The 17,557-nt window shown below is 46.2% G+C and overlaps 3 protein-coding genes across 3 annotated transcripts; 2 read left to right on the top strand and 1 right to left on the bottom strand.

The window, feature by feature from the left end:
* The first annotated feature begins 3,668 nt into the window (after positions 1 to 3,668).
* On the top strand, positions 3,669 to 8,081 carry LOC100842878 (mediator of RNA polymerase II transcription subunit 15). Its single transcript, XM_003574686.4, has 6 exons — positions 3,669 to 4,466; positions 5,395 to 5,506; positions 5,595 to 5,766; positions 5,849 to 6,045; positions 7,202 to 7,336; positions 7,638 to 8,081. Exons 1-5 carry the CDS (start codon positions 3,829 to 3,831, stop codon positions 7,331 to 7,333), a joined length of 1,251 nt encoding a protein of 416 aa, XP_003574734.1. The 5' UTR covers positions 3,669 to 3,828; the 3' UTR covers positions 7,334 to 7,336; positions 7,638 to 8,081.
* Positions 8,082 to 8,178: 97 nt separating this feature from the next.
* On the bottom strand, positions 8,179 to 9,903 carry LOC104584241. Its single transcript, XM_010238445.3, has 5 exons — positions 9,332 to 9,903; positions 8,959 to 9,064; positions 8,740 to 8,821; positions 8,590 to 8,647; positions 8,179 to 8,470 (listed from the first exon to the last, which is right to left on the bottom strand). Exons 1-5 carry the CDS (start codon positions 9,686 to 9,688, stop codon positions 8,324 to 8,326), a joined length of 750 nt encoding a protein of 249 aa, XP_010236747.2. The 5' UTR covers positions 9,689 to 9,903; the 3' UTR covers positions 8,179 to 8,323.
* Positions 9,904 to 16,136: 6,233 nt separating this feature from the next.
* LOC100831861 (skin secretory protein xP2) lies at positions 16,137 to 17,557 on the top strand. The gene is made up of 2 exons (XM_003572307.4): positions 16,137 to 16,302; positions 16,500 to 17,557. Exons 1-2 carry the CDS (start codon positions 16,288 to 16,290, stop codon positions 17,202 to 17,204), a joined length of 720 nt encoding a protein of 239 aa, XP_003572355.1. The 5' UTR covers positions 16,137 to 16,287; the 3' UTR covers positions 17,205 to 17,557.

Here is a 17,557-nt window from a genome sequence, read left to right on the forward strand (position 1 = left end):
GGCTTGGCGTCTTTGTTGATCTGCCTACTGAAGATGACATCTATTTTTTCTTTTCCTTTTTGAAGCGGACTACTGCGCGCAAAACATAACATTTCAAGATGACATCTATGGCTTATGAGAAATGAGATGACTCCTCAAAATCGGTCGACTCATGCGCAGCATGATAAAACACTGTACTTCCTGGAAGAAACCATATTTTGGTATTTCTGCATCGATGCAAAGAAAACTGCATGGGAATTTCCTCATGTGAATTCCTACGGGGAATGAACTGTTTTCATGTAAAATTGCTGCATTTTGAGGCAGCAGCACTCGAGAAGGCAGTCCACTAAACCAGATCTCATCAAGGAAATATCTTCTGGTGCAGCAGACGCAAAGCTCTTGGATAAAATCACAGGCTAACCCAAGTCCAACCGGAGCCAATCTGCAAGCCACGGGCACAGATGCGTCCACGTCGGCCTTGCGGCAGAGTGTTATCGCTTTGGCCATACTTTTGCGGTGTCCCTGGAACCCCAACACAAATTTCGTTTGTAAGTTTTTTAAGGACTACTAGAGACAAAAGGAAAATTGATGTAGTAGGAAAAGAAACGAGAAGAGAAAACGGAGGGGAAGGTCATAGCTAGGGCAGGTGAAGTAGCTAGTGAATGTGTCGAAGGCGCTTGAAGTCGAAGCACGAGATTGGAAGTATTCGTGCTGCCCCGCTTGACCGTTTTGTCTGCTCTGCCGCTGGCAAACACAAACATAAACGCTTGAGAGCGAATTGTACTAGCAGAGTGCTAGAACTTCATATCTCGGTGAGAAATGAGAAGCTAAATATATTTGTGCGGGTTCGTGAGCCTTTGGAATTCTTTTCTTTTTAGATTTTTGCGTCCACACTTCCAGTTAGTAAATAAAAGGTCAGATTTTTTTCTTTAAACACCCATCAGCAGGAATCGTAGATTGACAAGACAAATGGGCGAAAAGTAAATTTGAAACTAATTCCCCACTACAGGCCATATTCATCTGCATTTTCCTTTTTGTCCTTTACCGAGTTTCTCAAAACAGTGATTATTAGTTATGGCATTTCATGTGCACCAACAAAAACAATTAGAAAAATGGCCATGTGTTTTCATTCTAGACAGAATGCAAAGCGAATTTTATTTTCTTTGACTCGTCAAGAGAAAAGTTAACCAGGACCAGACAAAGCGATTTGCGCTTGGCAGCGAAGGCCCAAACACAAACAGCGTCACGGCGATCGTATCCGTTGGGCCTGGGCCGAGGCACTCAACCAAAACATTCTGGCCTTGTGATAGGTGGTCTGAGAAAACCCAGCGCGTAGCCCAAGTGCCCAACCCATGTCCAAAGAATCCTCAAGAAAGGCAGATCAAACCAGCCCACCTCTGCAACGGATAGATAGACACGACACGACAAGACACGATGTGAGTTTGGTTCGGAGCAAACACTGGAAAAGCGAACCTTCTTTCGCAGGCTCCCACAGCCTCCACATTTGGCAACCTAGAAAAGCCGACGATGCCCGCCCAACCCTGCAAGGCTGCAATCCATCCGCGGAGGCCACAGGCGATCCTTTAGCTCGACTCGAACGAGTAGTTCGAAAAATGGCTGTGCGCCAGAAAAAATTGTTCGTAAAAATGGTTGGGAAAAAGAAAAGATTGCAGCAATATTACAGCTACAGTAGTTGTGGTGCTATAGTAGGCAGATACACGTCGTGGGTGTTGGCCGGTTGTGCCAAATGATTGCATTGTCGTCTCGGACTCTCCGATGTTTTGGAATCGTGGAGCCCGTCCGCCCAGAATCGCTTGCCTCGGAAATGGGAAAAGAGAGGGGAAAAAGGGTGTGAGAAAAGCGTAAAGAAGGGGGGCAGAGCGCAGGCAGGCGAGACCGTAGACCAACAACTGGACTGACCAAAGACTCGGCCCTGCTGCCATGGCAGCGTGCGAGCTGCTGGCCGTAACCGGTTTCTACAGCGCTTAAAGTATTTACTTCTTCTTTTCACCATTTACACAAGCAACAGCAGCAGTGCCAGTATATATTTTTGTAGTACTACATGGAACCAGAACAAATGTAGCTACTCCTACGTACTACCACCGGACAACGCAGCCAAGCCAGTCTTGCCAACTCGACGGCAATGGAGAGCAGCGGCGGCGTGTTCGTGTTCGGGTCGAGATCGCATCGGATGCCAGCCGCTCCTCCGATGGCTCACGCAGGCGCAGGCAGAGCATGATGCGATGCGGCATTGATGACGAAACGCAGGCCGGTTGGGTCAGAGACTCAGAGTTCGCAGCGCGCCACAGGCAGTAGAAACGGGTAAAACGCGGCAGAAACCCAGCAGGCAGGCCAAAAAGCGATGCGGGGCCCCGTCCTGTTCTGTTCTGTTCCCCCCTCCGCTGCGCGTGCCCTGCACGTGTAGCCGGGCTCGGCCGGTGTCCTGCCGTTCTGCCGAGAAGCAAGTGGCAGAGCAGGTGGGATGAGTCGCTGACGGTTTGGGCCACTGTGGGTGGAGTGGGGCCAGGGCAACCACCCGGCTGGGGTGCTGGTTGGTGTGGCCCACCGGATTGCAGAGGATATCCGGATTTTGTAGAGAGGACCAGGGGCGGTGCGGTGGCTTGGTAGTACGGGTTTGTATTTTATCAGGGGCTTCGGTGCAATTATGCTTGACCGGGGTGTGGGACCGCGTAGCAGTGTCTCGTGCGGCGGCATAGAAAGCTTTTGTTCTTCAGCTTGGACCTTGGCCTGATGCTTTCGAAAAATTCATCATTTTTAAATGTCGACTTAAGATAGGATTGTGGCATGGAGGAGTTTGTTTTTGGATGATCATGTACTTCCAATCTTAAACTATAAAGAAATAAATCGATAAATTGATTTTGGACGACAAAACAAGAATGCTGACAATTTGCAAACCATTGGATGAATTTAATGGTTTGAATCGATAAATGTAATGACAATTTAAAACGAGTCAAAGAACCTTGCGCTGTATCAGAAGACTTTTGTCCTACTAGACAACTCCTCGATATAAATGGTGGGAATATAATTTTGGACTTTTAATGACTCAACACCAGTCCCCTCCCCCTCCCGCCCCACTCTTGCCATGCCCCCTCCGAGCGACATGGCAATTACAAAGAATTGGCAGATACTGCCGCCACTCTAGTCCCTTTTTTCTATCGTTCGCAATTTATGACGTTACTAGTGCTGCCGTTCACACTCATCGGTTCTTGGACTACTTGTTGCTCCTTATGTAGCCGACAACATGCTGTCTGTTAATCATTAATTTCCACCAAGTGCTGCATCTAATTATTGTATTGGCGCCAAACATTCAATTTTTTTTGTCGTGATGGTCATTTGAATGTTTCCAAATGAAGTTAAGGTTTTTGTGATGTCTTCGAGCATAACACAAATTGTGAACCAACATGATCATCGCGCAAGTTTGTTTTGATAGAAGAATGTTATTTCTATTTTTCCATGTGTAAGCGGCTAGGATATACTATTTGAAAGATGATCCTCTCGACAATTCATCAGGCATTTTATATTTAAATCAAATTTTTAATCAGGTCATAGAAACTAAATTCCAGAGGACCACAGGGAGCTGTATTTAATATGGTAGCAGAGGAATGGCCAAACAGGAAAAGCGCCCATGATCTATCCATCCATCCCCATCGCCTCTTCTGACGCCAACCGAGAAAGAAAGAACCCCACAAAAGCAGTACTGCTACGAGTCTGCTGAGCCTCCCTGAACCACCACCGCGACCCAAAACAAACCGCGGAACCCGAAGCCGAGCGAGCGATTCCCCATTTTCAAAAAAGGCGAGCTCCGCCGCCGCCGTCGTCACGAATCCGATGGTGTCTGACCAGGAGCTGGCCCGGTATGTGGAGTCCTTGGTCCGCCAGGCCGTTGCCGCCGCCGGCGGTCACGCGGGCGGGATATCGACCGAGGGCGTGGTGCGGCAGCTCGAGGCGCAGCTCGGGGTCGACCTCGCCCCTAGGGCGCCGCTCATCCGCGACATCCTCGTCGCGCTCCTCTCCCCCGTCGCCCCCGCCTCGCGTAAGGACCCTTTTGCCACCGCTTCGCCCCACTTCGCGGCGGCCACCACGGCCTCCGCCTCCTCCGCACCTGGCGCCGGCGTGCCGCACTTCTTCGCGCATCAGCAGCAACAGCAGCAGCCCACGGCACAGCAGCTGCAGTCGTACTACGCCGCCGCGCAGCAGTACCAGCAGCAGCAGCAACAGCAACAACAGCACCGCCCCAGCCCGCCCGCCTCCCAGCAGTACGACGCCGCCACGGCGTCGTTCCGCTACGCGCAGCCTGGTGGGGCGCAGCTCCAGAGGCTCGTCCAACTGCAGCAGTACCAGCAGCAGCAGCAGCAGCAGATGGCCGCTGCGGCTGCCGCCGCCGCCGTGGCCGGGGATAGTCCTCGTGGGGCGGTCGTGGCGGAGAGTCCGCGTGGGGCGGCGTCCGCGAAGCCCAAGAAGGAAAGGTAATGCTTCCTGCACTTCGTTCCTCGTCATTTTTTTTCCTCCCCTTTCGCGCTAGGGTTTGGATGAGATGATGTTTCGGTTAGGTGCCCCTGCTAGCGTGTGCTTCCTATGACTTCTGCACGAAGCTATAATCCAAAGCCTGTAGACTACATGTTCTGTTAACTCCTTTCTCAGATTTGATTGGTCGATTGTGGTTAGGTTAAGTGTAAAAGCCTACATTTTTGGTGGTCGCGGAATATCTTGTGTGCGTGCTTAGGAGTTAGGGGTTGGGGCTTTCATTCTTTCTAGTGGACGTTGATACGTTATCACGATTACTGTGAGTAATTAGTGGGTTGGTGGTGTAAACTGCAAGGAAATGGTTTCCCGAGCGTTTCAATTGGTTCGTGCCAGCTTGTACTAGATTTTTAATGACCACGGACTCTTGTGGAATCACTTCTTGCGTACTTAAGCTAATCTTTGAATACTGCCGTAGTTATGTCAACCTTACCTGCAGAATTTAAAGCCTCTGGACGTGTAATAATGGATTTGGCCATCCCCATCAACATGGTTGCTTTGAAAATAAACCTCTTGTAGAACTAAGAAGCTTATCCATAATGTTCATTGTGCTGAACAAATGGATATGTTGGTGCACTCCTTTTTTTTTCTGCCTGGAACTCGATAGAAATCATTAACAGTCATTAGACCCAATTATATGTTTACTGGACTTTGTTAATCTCATTATATTTACTTTGTACGAAACAATATTTAGCACACACTGGCCTGTTTGTTTGGAAGAATATTCTTGATATGAAATCCGGAGGGGTACTTCTCCTATGACTACAGCAGATATAGATGTGTCCCTTCTCTTGTTCTCAACTGTCAGCTATTTTCTACGGTTGTCCAGTCTGTTCACTGAATTTATTGTTTCTCGTTGTCTCTGTGAATCAGTGCTAGTACTGGAGTAAAACGAAGAGGTGGTCCAGGGGGATTAAACAAAGTCTGTGGTGTTTCACCTGAGCTGCAAGTTATTGTTGGTGAACCAACCATGGCTAGAACTGAGGTTTGTTATACTGGCCTGCCCTTCTACTGTCTTCCCTTGTCTTGATGATTACATCACCGAAGACCCTGAGATTGTGATTCAATTGCAGATCGTTAAGCAGCTTTGGGCGTACATTCGCAGGAACAACTTGCAGGACCCAAACAATAAGAGAAAGATCATCTGCAATGATGAGCTACGGTTGGTTTTTGAGACCGATTGCACTGATATGTTCAAGATGAACAAGCTTTTGGCAAAGCATATAAGACCACTCGAGCCAGCAAGTAGGCCTTGCTCACACTACCTACTTATCTTCTCTAAGTAATCAAACTTTGGTTTAAGCATCTGTACTAAAACATCTCGCAGAAGATTCAAATCGAGATTCGAAGAAGCTGAAGCCTGTGGACAGTGAACCCATTTCTCCTGCTGAAAGTGATCCTAACCAACTTCCTGTTATCGTGTCTGATGCTCTTGCTAGCTTTTTTGGAACTGGAGAAAGAGAGATGCCCCACTCCGAGGCTGTCAAGCGTGTTTGGGACCACATCAAAAGCAATAATTTGGAGGTTAGTGGATGTTATTATCAAAACCTTGATGTACTATACAGTTCTTGTTTGGACGCCCTGCGTGATGTTAAACTTGTAGTGGGCATTTCAAATTAATTGTGGCCAAGCATGAAAAACTACAGTAAGTGAGAGCAATTTGCCGGCTCAGTAGTAGATTAGTGTGTAAACATCTTTCGAGAACCTAAGCATGTCTAGTTGCCTTTTGGATTTTACACATACAAAGCATATTGAGGTTCACAGGATAATTGTACTCCTTTCTCCTGACGCTCCAGACAAATTATTTCTTGCTTGTTTTTTTCTTCTATCTAATTTATGACGGATTTTTTTGACTGGACACCGTGGTAGATTTTTTTATTTAGCAGATCACTCGCTTTCTGTTTTCTCTTTTAGTTTTCTGGTTTGGTTGGCAACATGGTTGTTGGTGGTTGATCCACTAGATGCATATGGTGGTTGGTTTTAGATATAAGCTGTTGAGTGTATATTCCAATGTGATTTCCAATTTTAACTTAAAGGAACTGATACATGTTGTCAATATGCTTTTTAGTGACCACGATTATACCCTTTATATATTATCTTGAGTAGCAATATGCGAGCATTTTGCAGATTGCTTTACACACAAGTTGGTTGGTTGTCTATTCTCTTTTGACCTATGATGAGTGAAGCATAAGCAAAGCATGTGGTTGATCATCTACATGCATATGGTTGTTATTTTTATATGCAAGTTTTTAGTGTACATTGCCGTTTCTTTTCCAATGGTGTACTTAAAATACTGGCACATGTGGTTGAAAGACTTTTCAATGTAGACCATTATATACAATTGCATAAATATTCAATGGCCATATGCAAGTATTTTGCTGATTGCTTCTATATGCAACTTGGTTTCTTGTCTATTCTCTTTTGACTTATGACAAGTGTGAAGCATAAGCAAAGCATGTCCCAAAAGGTCCCCTTTTCACTTGCTTTAATGTTTTCATGCATATGCCTAATACGCTGGGAATGATAAATTGATAATCAGCCATATGCAAAATGTTCTGTTATGTATGTCGTTATCTAAAAAACTTGTATGTGAATCCAGGCTTCTCTTAAGTACAAATGGATTGATTACCTTATTTCCTTTTTTTTTGTTTGTTCTTTACCTCATTTCCATTCTTTGCAGGATCCGTCAAATCCCACATTGATATTATGTGACTCAAAACTTAAAGATCTCTTTGGATGTGAAAGCTTAACCGCTCTGGGTGTTTCAGAGTTGCTGTCAGATCATCTTTTCAAGCAAGCTAATAAGATCTAACTGGTTAGTTATTAACTCTCCTAAGAACATCCTCATGTTTATCTTGCTTGCACTGCCTAGTGTTTGTGGAAGGTTGTCATCCGTTGTTCTATTGTCACACTGTATTTTGTTCTGTCTTTCAATGCTAGACAGTAGGAGTCTATAGAAATGTGTGAAACGGCTGCAAGGATATCCTTAGTTATTATAGTGGCTTATTGAGTACTGGTAACTACTCGTTCTGTTTCATTTAGCACATGGTATCCGTTTGCTTTTCTAATACGAGCGTGTTTGCTTTTCTAATACGAGCGTCCAACTTTGGTTGCAGATGAAACATCTTACTGGACTCTAGTTGGTCTAACATCCTGGCAGTAGGCACTGAAGAAATGACAGAAATTTGCTGAAGTTGTTAATTTCATCTTATGTATCCAAAAGACTGATGTACTTACAAGAAAAGGGCTGTAGGGTAATCTCTTCACAGTAGCAATCAAAAGGAATGGTAGTTCAGCATACTGTCTAGTTTGGTCTCCCCGAAAGGGTCACATGTGGTAGTTTATCCCGAATTTGTAGTTTGTTAAATAGGAAGCAGCAGTAAGGGAAAGAGAAAGCTGATTAACTTTGTTGTGAATTCAGCAACCATAGGTGCATCTTATGGTAAGAAGTAGCTCTCTCCTTTCTTACCCCAGAAAAAGCCTCTTACATGGATAATGTCCCACCGACATTGTAATGTTGTAGGTGATGCCTAATTTATCAACTTATTATCTTTATCAAACTGTTAGTGACCGGCCTGCTCCTGTTCATTCTTAATTGCTGCTACCGTTCATCTTATTCATTAAGGTTGTTTGTTGCCTAATCAACATCTATTCTGCTTGCTTCTACGCATTCACTATTCATGGATAATGGAAATGTTGCATCATCATTAGCATCCAGTGCTGATCATGCACAACAGATTCTTGTTTCTGTACATCAGAATTTTCTTCAGAATATGATTGTGATGTTGCTGCCGTAACGAACCTACATGTTCTTGAACATGGCGTAGAAGAGAACCATGACCACCAGACCAATGATGGCACAGGCAATAATAGTGCTTCTCTCGTTCTCATTGAGTGCCCCTTCCGGTAGGATCTTGTTCGTGACGATCAAAATTACTGCGTCCAAATTCTGCAATAATGCAAATATACAATCGTGACCCGTTTAGTCATTTTTTTGGGTAAAAAAGAAAGATGAATCATTATCACGGATTTGTGCATCTTGATTTCATAGTGAGCCTATTAGCTTGCCTGGTGAATGATCTGAAGAATCCTCTGCAGGAGTGGCACGCAGGTCTTGTTTACTTGGCTATGGCAACGAAACAACAATTCCATTTGGTCAGTATGTCTATCATTCTGCAGATTCAGACCTATATGCTCAAGCTTTGCTTAGGGAATCACCTGATGAGCAACATGCCTCTGTAGACGTGAGTCGTAGAGACGTTGCAGTCCACGTCCCAAGGCAGCTTCACACCCTTCCATTCTGCAACCAAATTTTAATTCGGTTTTTGGAGAATACGAATTTGAAATAGTAAAACATATAAGGAACAAATTTCCCTGTTGTCCAGATGGACCTGAAACTCTGGCATACACAGTGGCCGAGGAGAGTTTTGAACAGACCTAGAGACCATTTGATGCCCAAGTCGAAGCCTTGATCCTCCCTGGGCTTGAGCACGAACGAGACCTGGTGCCGGAGCATCATCTCGTGGATGAGTAGCATCATATTCTGTTCACCATGCCATGGGTCAGATATCACAATGCTGATGTACTAATAATAATCCGAAGAAAAGAAGGTAGGAACTACAAGCAAGAAAATGTGGTGGTCAGCTGGGCATGTCACTGAAAATTTGGAAAATTTTCAAATATGAATTACGCCAACACGGCCTGTTCTCAGATATACAACCGGGTTGGCGAAATACAGAAGCTGTTTGACCCAAGATAATATTTATTTACTGACCTATTTCAAGGAGTACAATTTTTGGAGCGACCATACCTTGCTGATCTCGGAAACACTGACGGGTGGAAGTTTACTGAAGAAATACAGGTACTCTTCGGCGATAAGCTCCAGCAGCTCCTTGATGCTCCGGTTCTGGATGGCTGAGTTGAGCTTCACGATCCTCATGACTGCCCGGAACCCGTCTCCTCCATCGTCGCCGAAAAGAGCCTTTACACTCAGCCTGCTGCCGCTCCTCCGCCTCGCCGCAGCGCTCCTGCTGCTCCATGTCCTGGAAGAAGAAGAAGAACAGCCTGGCCTGCTCCGGCCACCATGATCCCCTGGAAGAATGCTCGCGCCGTTTCGACGCAGGGGAATCGGAGGAGGAAGAAGACGTGAAAGAGTTGCTGATTCCATGGCAGGGCTGAACTTTGGATTTGAAAATGCATGAACGGAGGCGTATATTTATGGGATGTGGGCGTGTAGGGGTTGGGTTTTTTGGTTCGTGCTGATGCATGTCCGGATCACAAGGAAGGGATGGTATGGGCGGGAAGCCATGTCCCTTGTGTGTTGTGGGTTATTAGCATGAACGGGTTGCAAGGTTGTCAAGGTAAGTAAGGAAGGATACTCTTGGAAACTTGGCTTGAGGTCCATGCCCCTACACCTACAATGCTACATGCTATATATGGCTACTATGGCTTGGCCATAGCATGTTTCAGAAGCTTGATCACCAGGTTTCAGTAGTATTTATTACTAGCAGTAATAGGTAGAATAATTGGGTCAAGGTTTTGCAGTTTTTTAGAGGGGCAGGGAGTGGGGGAAAAACGGTTCCATTTTACTGACACCAGCACAGAAAGTTTTGCAGTTTGAGCTCTGTGATCTGCCTTCTGGAAGTTTATAGGGTTTTATAAAAGAGATCTCAACTGGCTCTAGTTTAAACTGATTGGCCAAAAGCTAAGCATTGTCGCATTCTTCTCTTCTTCCTGGATATCGGCTTCACGATAGCCTCAAATACCATCGCCCATGTTTTGGCAATACAAAAACTTGCCATGGCAATTTGGTTGGGTAGCTTTTTTGACAAAAACAAAAGTAGTCAATTGGGCTAGCCCAAATATTGCTAAACCAACTTGGGACTGAAAACGGAACATATCATCATCCAGCCTTGTTGAAATATGATCCGAATCCGTTACCAACTCTGCTAGACGTGGTATGATAGGTTTGGTCTTTGTGTTGGTATACGAGTTGAACTCGTTTTTCTTGTCCTATTAGGACTCATGTTTATTGCCCGTTATATATACCCCATGTAGTCACATCTAAAGACGATATGTTGTCTCGTGCATGTAATACTCAAACATAGTGAAGTTGCGCTTTCGTGCGTCCGTGGTTTTTCCCGCGAGGGTTTCCACATTAAATTCGTGTCTCTCGTTTCTAATTTAATCTCTATTTTCGTAACAAATGGTATCAGAACGGGATTTATCACGTTCCGCTATCATTGCCGAATCCACCACTGTCACTGAGTTGGTTTCCTATGGCTTTCGATCGGAGGCTCTACGACGCGTGCTGATTTAAATATCAATCGGTCGTCAATCTGAAGCAGGCAGAGCACGTGCGCAAGCAGCAGACCGAAACATCTCGGTGTGTGAGGCAGTTCACGAGCTCAATCGTTGGCTGTAAGTTCCAAGGCAGCAGCACACGTGAAGATCAAAATTGATCCGAAATTGCTGCGTCCACCCGTGGTTTGTCCAGTTGCTATCAAATTCAAGTTTTTTGCTCCCCAAATTAATTCAAGTTTTTTGCTACCCAAATTAATTCAATCAAGGATTGTTTCCGGCTTGTACTACTTTGTGCACATAGTTTAGTCTACTCATGGCATCCATGAAGTATGATTTTCCGTTGCTGGATCGTGACACAAGGTTTTCCCTATGGTAAGTCAAGATGCGGGCGTTATTGGCGCAAGCTGATTATGATGATGCATTGGATGGATTTGCGAAAAATAAATCTGCTGACTGGACTGATGAGGAGAAGAGAAAGGATCGCAAAGCTCTATCCCAAATTCAACTTCATCTACACAACAATATTTTGCAAGAAGTCTTGACTGAAAAGACAGCTGCCGCTCTATGGTTAAAGCTGGAAGAGATTTGCATGTCAAAAGATCTCACCAGTAAAATGCATCTGAAGCAAAAGTTATTTCTTCACCGACTGCAAGAAGGAGGTAATGTGTTAAATCACATCACTGAGTTTAAGAAGATTATATCTGACCTAGCGGCAATGGAAGTTAAGTATGATGAAGAAAATATGGGTTTAATGTTCCTATGTTCACTGCCAAGTTCTTATACCAATTTTAGAGATACCATATTATACGGTCGTGATACTCTCACGCTTAATGAGGTTTATGAAGCTTTACACTCCAAGGAGAAGATGAAGCATATGGTGTCTCACGTTGGTTCAAGTTCGTCCCAGGGTGAGAGATTATCTGTTCGTGACAGGACAAATGAGAGGAGCTCAAATAATGGAAATAGAGGCAAATACAAGTTTTGCAAATATTGCAAGAAAGACGGACATGAAATCTCCGAGTGTCACAAGTTGCAGAACAAGGAGAAAAGGAATGACAAATTCAAACAGAAGGATCAACAAGAGGATGATGCCTGAGCCACCGTTGTTAGCAAACAAGATTTTGATGGTGATGTTCTCGTTGTCGTTACCGGGGATTCCAAAATGAGAGATGTTTGGGTTCTTGATACATCATGTACTTTCCACATGACTCCGCACCGGGAGTGGTTTGCAACGTATGAAGCGATGCCAAATGGTTCTGTGTTTATGGGCGATGATTCGCCGTGCGAGGTTGCAGGCATTGGCACCATTCAAATCAAGATGTTTGATGGCACCATCAGAACTTTATCGGATGTTCGCCACATTCCGAGTTTGAAGAAAAATCTTATCTCTTTGAATTCTCTTGACAATAAAGGATACAAGTATTCAGGTGGAGATGGGATCGTCAAGGTCACAAAAGATTCTCTTGTTGTGATGAAAGGTGATATGAAGGCTGCAAATCTTTACCACCTTCGAGGTACGACAATTACTGGTAATGCTGATATGATGACAAAGCCAGTTTCTGTCAATAAGTTTAAGCTTTGCTCAGTCTTGGTTGGTGTTACTCACTAGTCCTATGGACGTTGACGCGCAAGATGTTTATGTTCATTTGTTTGGAATTGTTTACTTTTTTCGACTACTGGAGGGGATTCGGTTCAAGGTGAAAATTGTTGAAATATGATCCGAATCCGTTACCAACTCTGCTAGACGTAGCAAAATATGTTTGGGCTTTGTGTTGGTATACGAGTTGAACTCGTTTTCCTTGTCCTATTAGGACTCATGTTTATTGCCCGTTATATATACCCCATGTAGTCACACTTAAAGACGGTCTGTAGTCTCGTTCTTGTAATACTCTAACATAGTGAAATTGCGTCTTCATACGTCCATGATTTTTTCCGCAAGGGTTTCGACGTTAAATTCGTGTCTCTTGTTTCTAGTTTAATCTCTATTTTTGTAACGAGCCTTTTATGTGACCGAGCCCAATCAGTACGGCCCACTCTTCTACAGCTCGGTACGCAGTGTCTGTTTTCCCCCAAGTTGGCCCAATAACCGCCCCTCCACTACTCCAGTAGTCCACTCAGTCACTGAAGTACTCAACCTTCCTTAAAAAAAAAGAACTCAGTCACTCAACCAAGATCATCATACGAAAATAAAAAAACAAGATCATCGTAAGAGTGGAATAACCAGTTAGTCTATTCATGCACTCAATAAACATACACAGAACAGTTAACACCATAAACTCGTTAAAATGATACACTTTGGTCTAGAAACATAGGACCATTGTTGCAGGGGGGATATGAAGATTTGTTGCATCTTCGCAAAATGGCCGGTAGTTTGGCGTTGGCAAGCCAGTAGAACCAGGATGCGTCGAGCTTTGGAGGCCAGAGAGGGCAATGCAGAGCCGGCGACAACTACTGGCTCGCGGCGGTGGAAGTTAACTTTTATGCCGGCATTTGGTAATAACTTTGGCTAGCAGTTTGTTTGGCATCCCACTGTCATGCCAAAATCATGTCGAGTCAGCTTAGGCTAACAATTTACTGAATGCCAAATCCTGGCAAAGCGACTTTGGGCACCATGCAATTGATTGGACTCCACTCTAATCGACCGGCCGCAATTTTGATTAGGCTCTGCCCATCCTTACCAGCGCAACCCAGCGGCATATGCATGTGCCATCAAGCATGCCTACTACTGGGGGGCCTTGCACTAGCTGATCACCGTCCATGTCCGATTCCAGCGATTTGACACCGAATCAGCCTATCCTGATTTTAAAGCGATTTTGACAGTATCCATCCCTCCCTCCTTGCAAACTCATCCAAAAGCTCTGCTACGCTGTCCACGCATGAGTGGACTGAACACACTGTTTACTAGCTGATAGCTTGCTCTCAAACTTTCAGCAGACCAGCTGATCTGCCAATGGGCACACTTTTCCTACCCTTCCTGTCGTTTCTTGCAACTGCTAAATTCTCATGCCACCTAGCTTAATTGTCACGAATAATAGGTCCATCGTCGTCCGAGTAATACTAGCAACTACTCGTAGCAAGCGATCAATTAATAAGCCAAGTTATATATAAATCTGCAAATACATCCATTCATGCAAATTAAGCCAACTTGTAACGCGGCGTGCCACGATGGATCGCCTGCCATCGCTTTTGGGACGAGAAAGAGCTGGCAGTATAATAAAATCAAACCAAGCGGGACGGGGGTTATCGCCTCCATCTGCTGTAATTATTGTTGCCGATGGAGCTTTGGGCTTTGGCACATGCGAGCACTTAGCCCGAAAGGTAATCTCGCCCACTCGTTGTGTTAGCTGTAAAACTCTACTCCAACTCGATCGTTAGCTGTGCAGTGCTCTGTTTTTCGTGGCATGCATGCATATATAATTGTACATGTCTACGTGCTAGCTAGTTAGGCTCTTCGATTGATGGCTCTTCGAGATGATGTTCACCTAAAAAACCCGACTAATTCGTGGGTTTCTCTGACGCTAAGTCAATTCCAACAGTACCTTCAGTAACCAGTAGCAGTGTCACTCCGCCCAGGGCAGTAGTAGCTATAATAGTTCGATCATTGCGAAATGAGAAAGGATTGGCTAAGTTACAAATGCATTTCCCATCACATATTGACGTATACGGCCTTAATTTACATAGCTCTAGGGTAGCTCCACCCCATTCGATGGCAGATCTAGCTATAAACTAGTCGATCGATCCATATAGATCATGTCACGACCTTCAATGGCGGCATTAGACGACGCACATTCTCCGGCTCAAGTTTCACTGTCTCTACGCTAGCATGAGTGCACGATAGAAAATCGATGTCGGTCCATCTCCCTGCAGATCGTTCTCGTACTCAGGAAGAAATAAAATAATCCCCTGACAGTTAGTATTGGTACAACGTGACATGTTGGGGTAAAATGTGACACATGATTTTAACTAGGATAAGCAATGTCAAATATTTACAAAAAAAAGGTAAACAATGGATTTCACTTTTTCCTAAAACTAAAAATGGTTTCTAGACCTGCATCCAACATGCCGAATTTCTTCCTCTTATTTCTACCCATGTCGGATACGCAGATACATATATATTCATCGGGCTTAAAGTACATCCATTTCTATTATCCTATCAACATACCATGGGCTGGTTATAATATGGAACGGAGAGATGGCGTATCACCATGGCAAAAAATCGACTGAAGCTCACAAAAAGAAAGTTTTTTTTTTGAGGCCACACACAAAGGGAAAGTTGAAGCAACTGAATCATGCAAGCAAAAAAATAAAAATACAAAAGGACATAACACCATAAAGAAGTTTGATTCTGGCATTTAATCCAGCGCAGATCTGGACCGAATGGACGGTGCAGCTCGTACTGGCTGTCGAGTTAAACCGGGGCTACGATACAAGGCTGGCTGTGTGGCTGGCCACACCACACTACGAACGTGCAGTGACGTGACGCGATGTACAGCCCTACAGGCCAGGTCGGTGCATGCGTCCACGCATGTCGTCACTGACCGCGATGGCCCCCCGTCTTTACACCTCGAAAGGCACGCCTGCCATCGTGGCCCGGCCAGCCAGCTCTCTCTGGCTTGCCTGTTCTCTCTCCTGCGCCCTATTCTTATGAGCATCTTCGGAAGACCGGCAGTTTTTAAGAGATGAACGAAGTCACCGCTCACGTTTCGTTTTTGACGGGTACGTCACCTACCACTGAAAGAATAGCGCTAGATTAAATTCTGAAATAATTCAAAAAAATATGACACCCATGCTGTCGAGAATTTGAACCTGGGTGGATGGGTTCCACCACAAGCAACCAACTTCACCTCCACACCCTTTTTCTTTTTTTTTGTGGGTACCCACACCCTTTTTCGATCCCAAAGATATTTTGTTACAGCTAACTACTCGAACTTTCAGCCATCTCTGCTCAGAATATGTTTGGAGATTGTACGTAGAGACAGCAGGGCCACAGTACCGTGTTGAATCTAGCTGCTGATCCGTGCCATGCATGAATGAATGGCGCCCACCATTTTTTATTTGGTATAAACTGGAGTGCCGTTGATCACCGTACGCAACTTGCTTGCGTGGCCATGTGTGCGCGCGCGCGCGCATGTATTTCCGCGCCGATCGACGTGTACGTGCGTAGATTCCTATACTACGATACTGTATCACAAATCAGAATGGTATGCAGACCGATCAACAGTGGTTGATCCTATGCATTTTTATTTCTTCCGTGTCACGCCCAGCTGTCAATTTCGTGCCCATTTTGCCCTCGGGAGGCCGCTATATATAGCCCCTGTATCGCAGCACACCGCTTCATCACTCAGCACAACAGAGTTCATCTGTCACACTCTCATCTGGTTCGATCGCACCGAAGTGCTAGCTCGATCGATCGATCATCAGCCAGATAGTCAGCTAGACGCTTCGGGTCCAAGCTCATTGCAAATGGCCGCCGTCGAGGTAGCCATTTGAAAGCCTTTTTGGTTTGGTGTCCTTGATGAATGCATGTAGCTTTGATCGATCTGTTGAGCGTGTCTGTTAATTAATTGGCATGCGCACGCATTCACGATCGACTAACTTTGCACATGACGATCAACCCGCTCGATAGGTATTTTGATTTCAATGTATGACACGCGTCGTTTGCAAATTAAACGCAGGTTCAGGTCGCCACGCACGCGATGCCCGCCGCCGAGGAGGCTCCGGCGGTGGTGGCGGTGGAGGAAGTCCAGCCGGTTGTTGAAGCTGCTGCTGCCGTGGAGGAGGTGGCCGTGAAGGAGGAAGCTGTTGCGCCGGCCGTGGCCGAGACCAAAGTGGTGGAGCCCGAGGCGGCGGCAGCACCGGCGGCCGAGCCAACGGAGACCGAAGTGGTGGAGGAGGCAACGCCGGTGGCTGAGCCAGCCGTGGCCGAGGCCGAGGCAGCTCCAGCCGAGGCCACGGAGGAGACCACCAAGGAGGCGGAGCCAGAGGCTGCAGCTCCGGTGGAGATCGAGACCAGGGAACCAGAGCCAGAGGCTGTAGTAGCTCCGGCGGAGGCCGAGACCAAAGAAGCAGAGGCGCCGGCCGCTGTCGAGACCGAAGAGGCCGTAGAGGCGCCGGCGCCGGTGGTGGCAGAGACACCGGCCAAGGAGGAGGAGGCAGCGCCTGCAGCTGCAGTGCCGGAGGAAGCAGCAGCAGCAACCGAGGCGCCGGTGGAGGCCGAGGCGGCCGTGCCCGTCGAGGCGGCTGAGGAAGAGGCACCGGCGGTTGCCGCTGAGGCCAAGGAGCCGGAGGCAGCTGCGGAGACACCGGTCGAGGCCGAAGCAGCTGCGCCAGTCGAGGTGCCGGCGGCGGCCGCTGACGAGGCCGACAAGGCCACCGAGTGATCCAGTGGATTCGCGGGCCACAATCTACCTACATATTCTAGCCGTACGTGTACGTGTTGATGTGTCGTGTATTCCGTTCAGTCGTCGTCGTCTCGGTCTTGCCGGCAGTCCGTATGTCATCTGCGAGGTCGTGGGGTTCGTCAATAATGTGTCCGTGCGGCTGTCCCGGGTCCCGCTTGTCAGTGCTGGCGTGGCAATCGCTGGCTTCGGCAGGGGAGTCGGAGCCCGTAGTTGTACACGTTTGTCATTTTTCTTCTTCTTTCTACTGCTGCTTTGTCCGCGTTGGGTTAATATGTGTGTAGCTATTGTATTCTCCTGTTGTACTGAAGAAAATAATCTTGTACTCCTACGTA

This window comes from Brachypodium distachyon, chromosome 3 (genome assembly GCF_000005505.3).
Source record: "Brachypodium distachyon strain Bd21 chromosome 3, Brachypodium_distachyon_v3.0, whole genome shotgun sequence".
Classification (NCBI taxonomy): Eukaryota; Viridiplantae; Streptophyta; class Magnoliopsida; order Poales; family Poaceae; genus Brachypodium; species Brachypodium distachyon.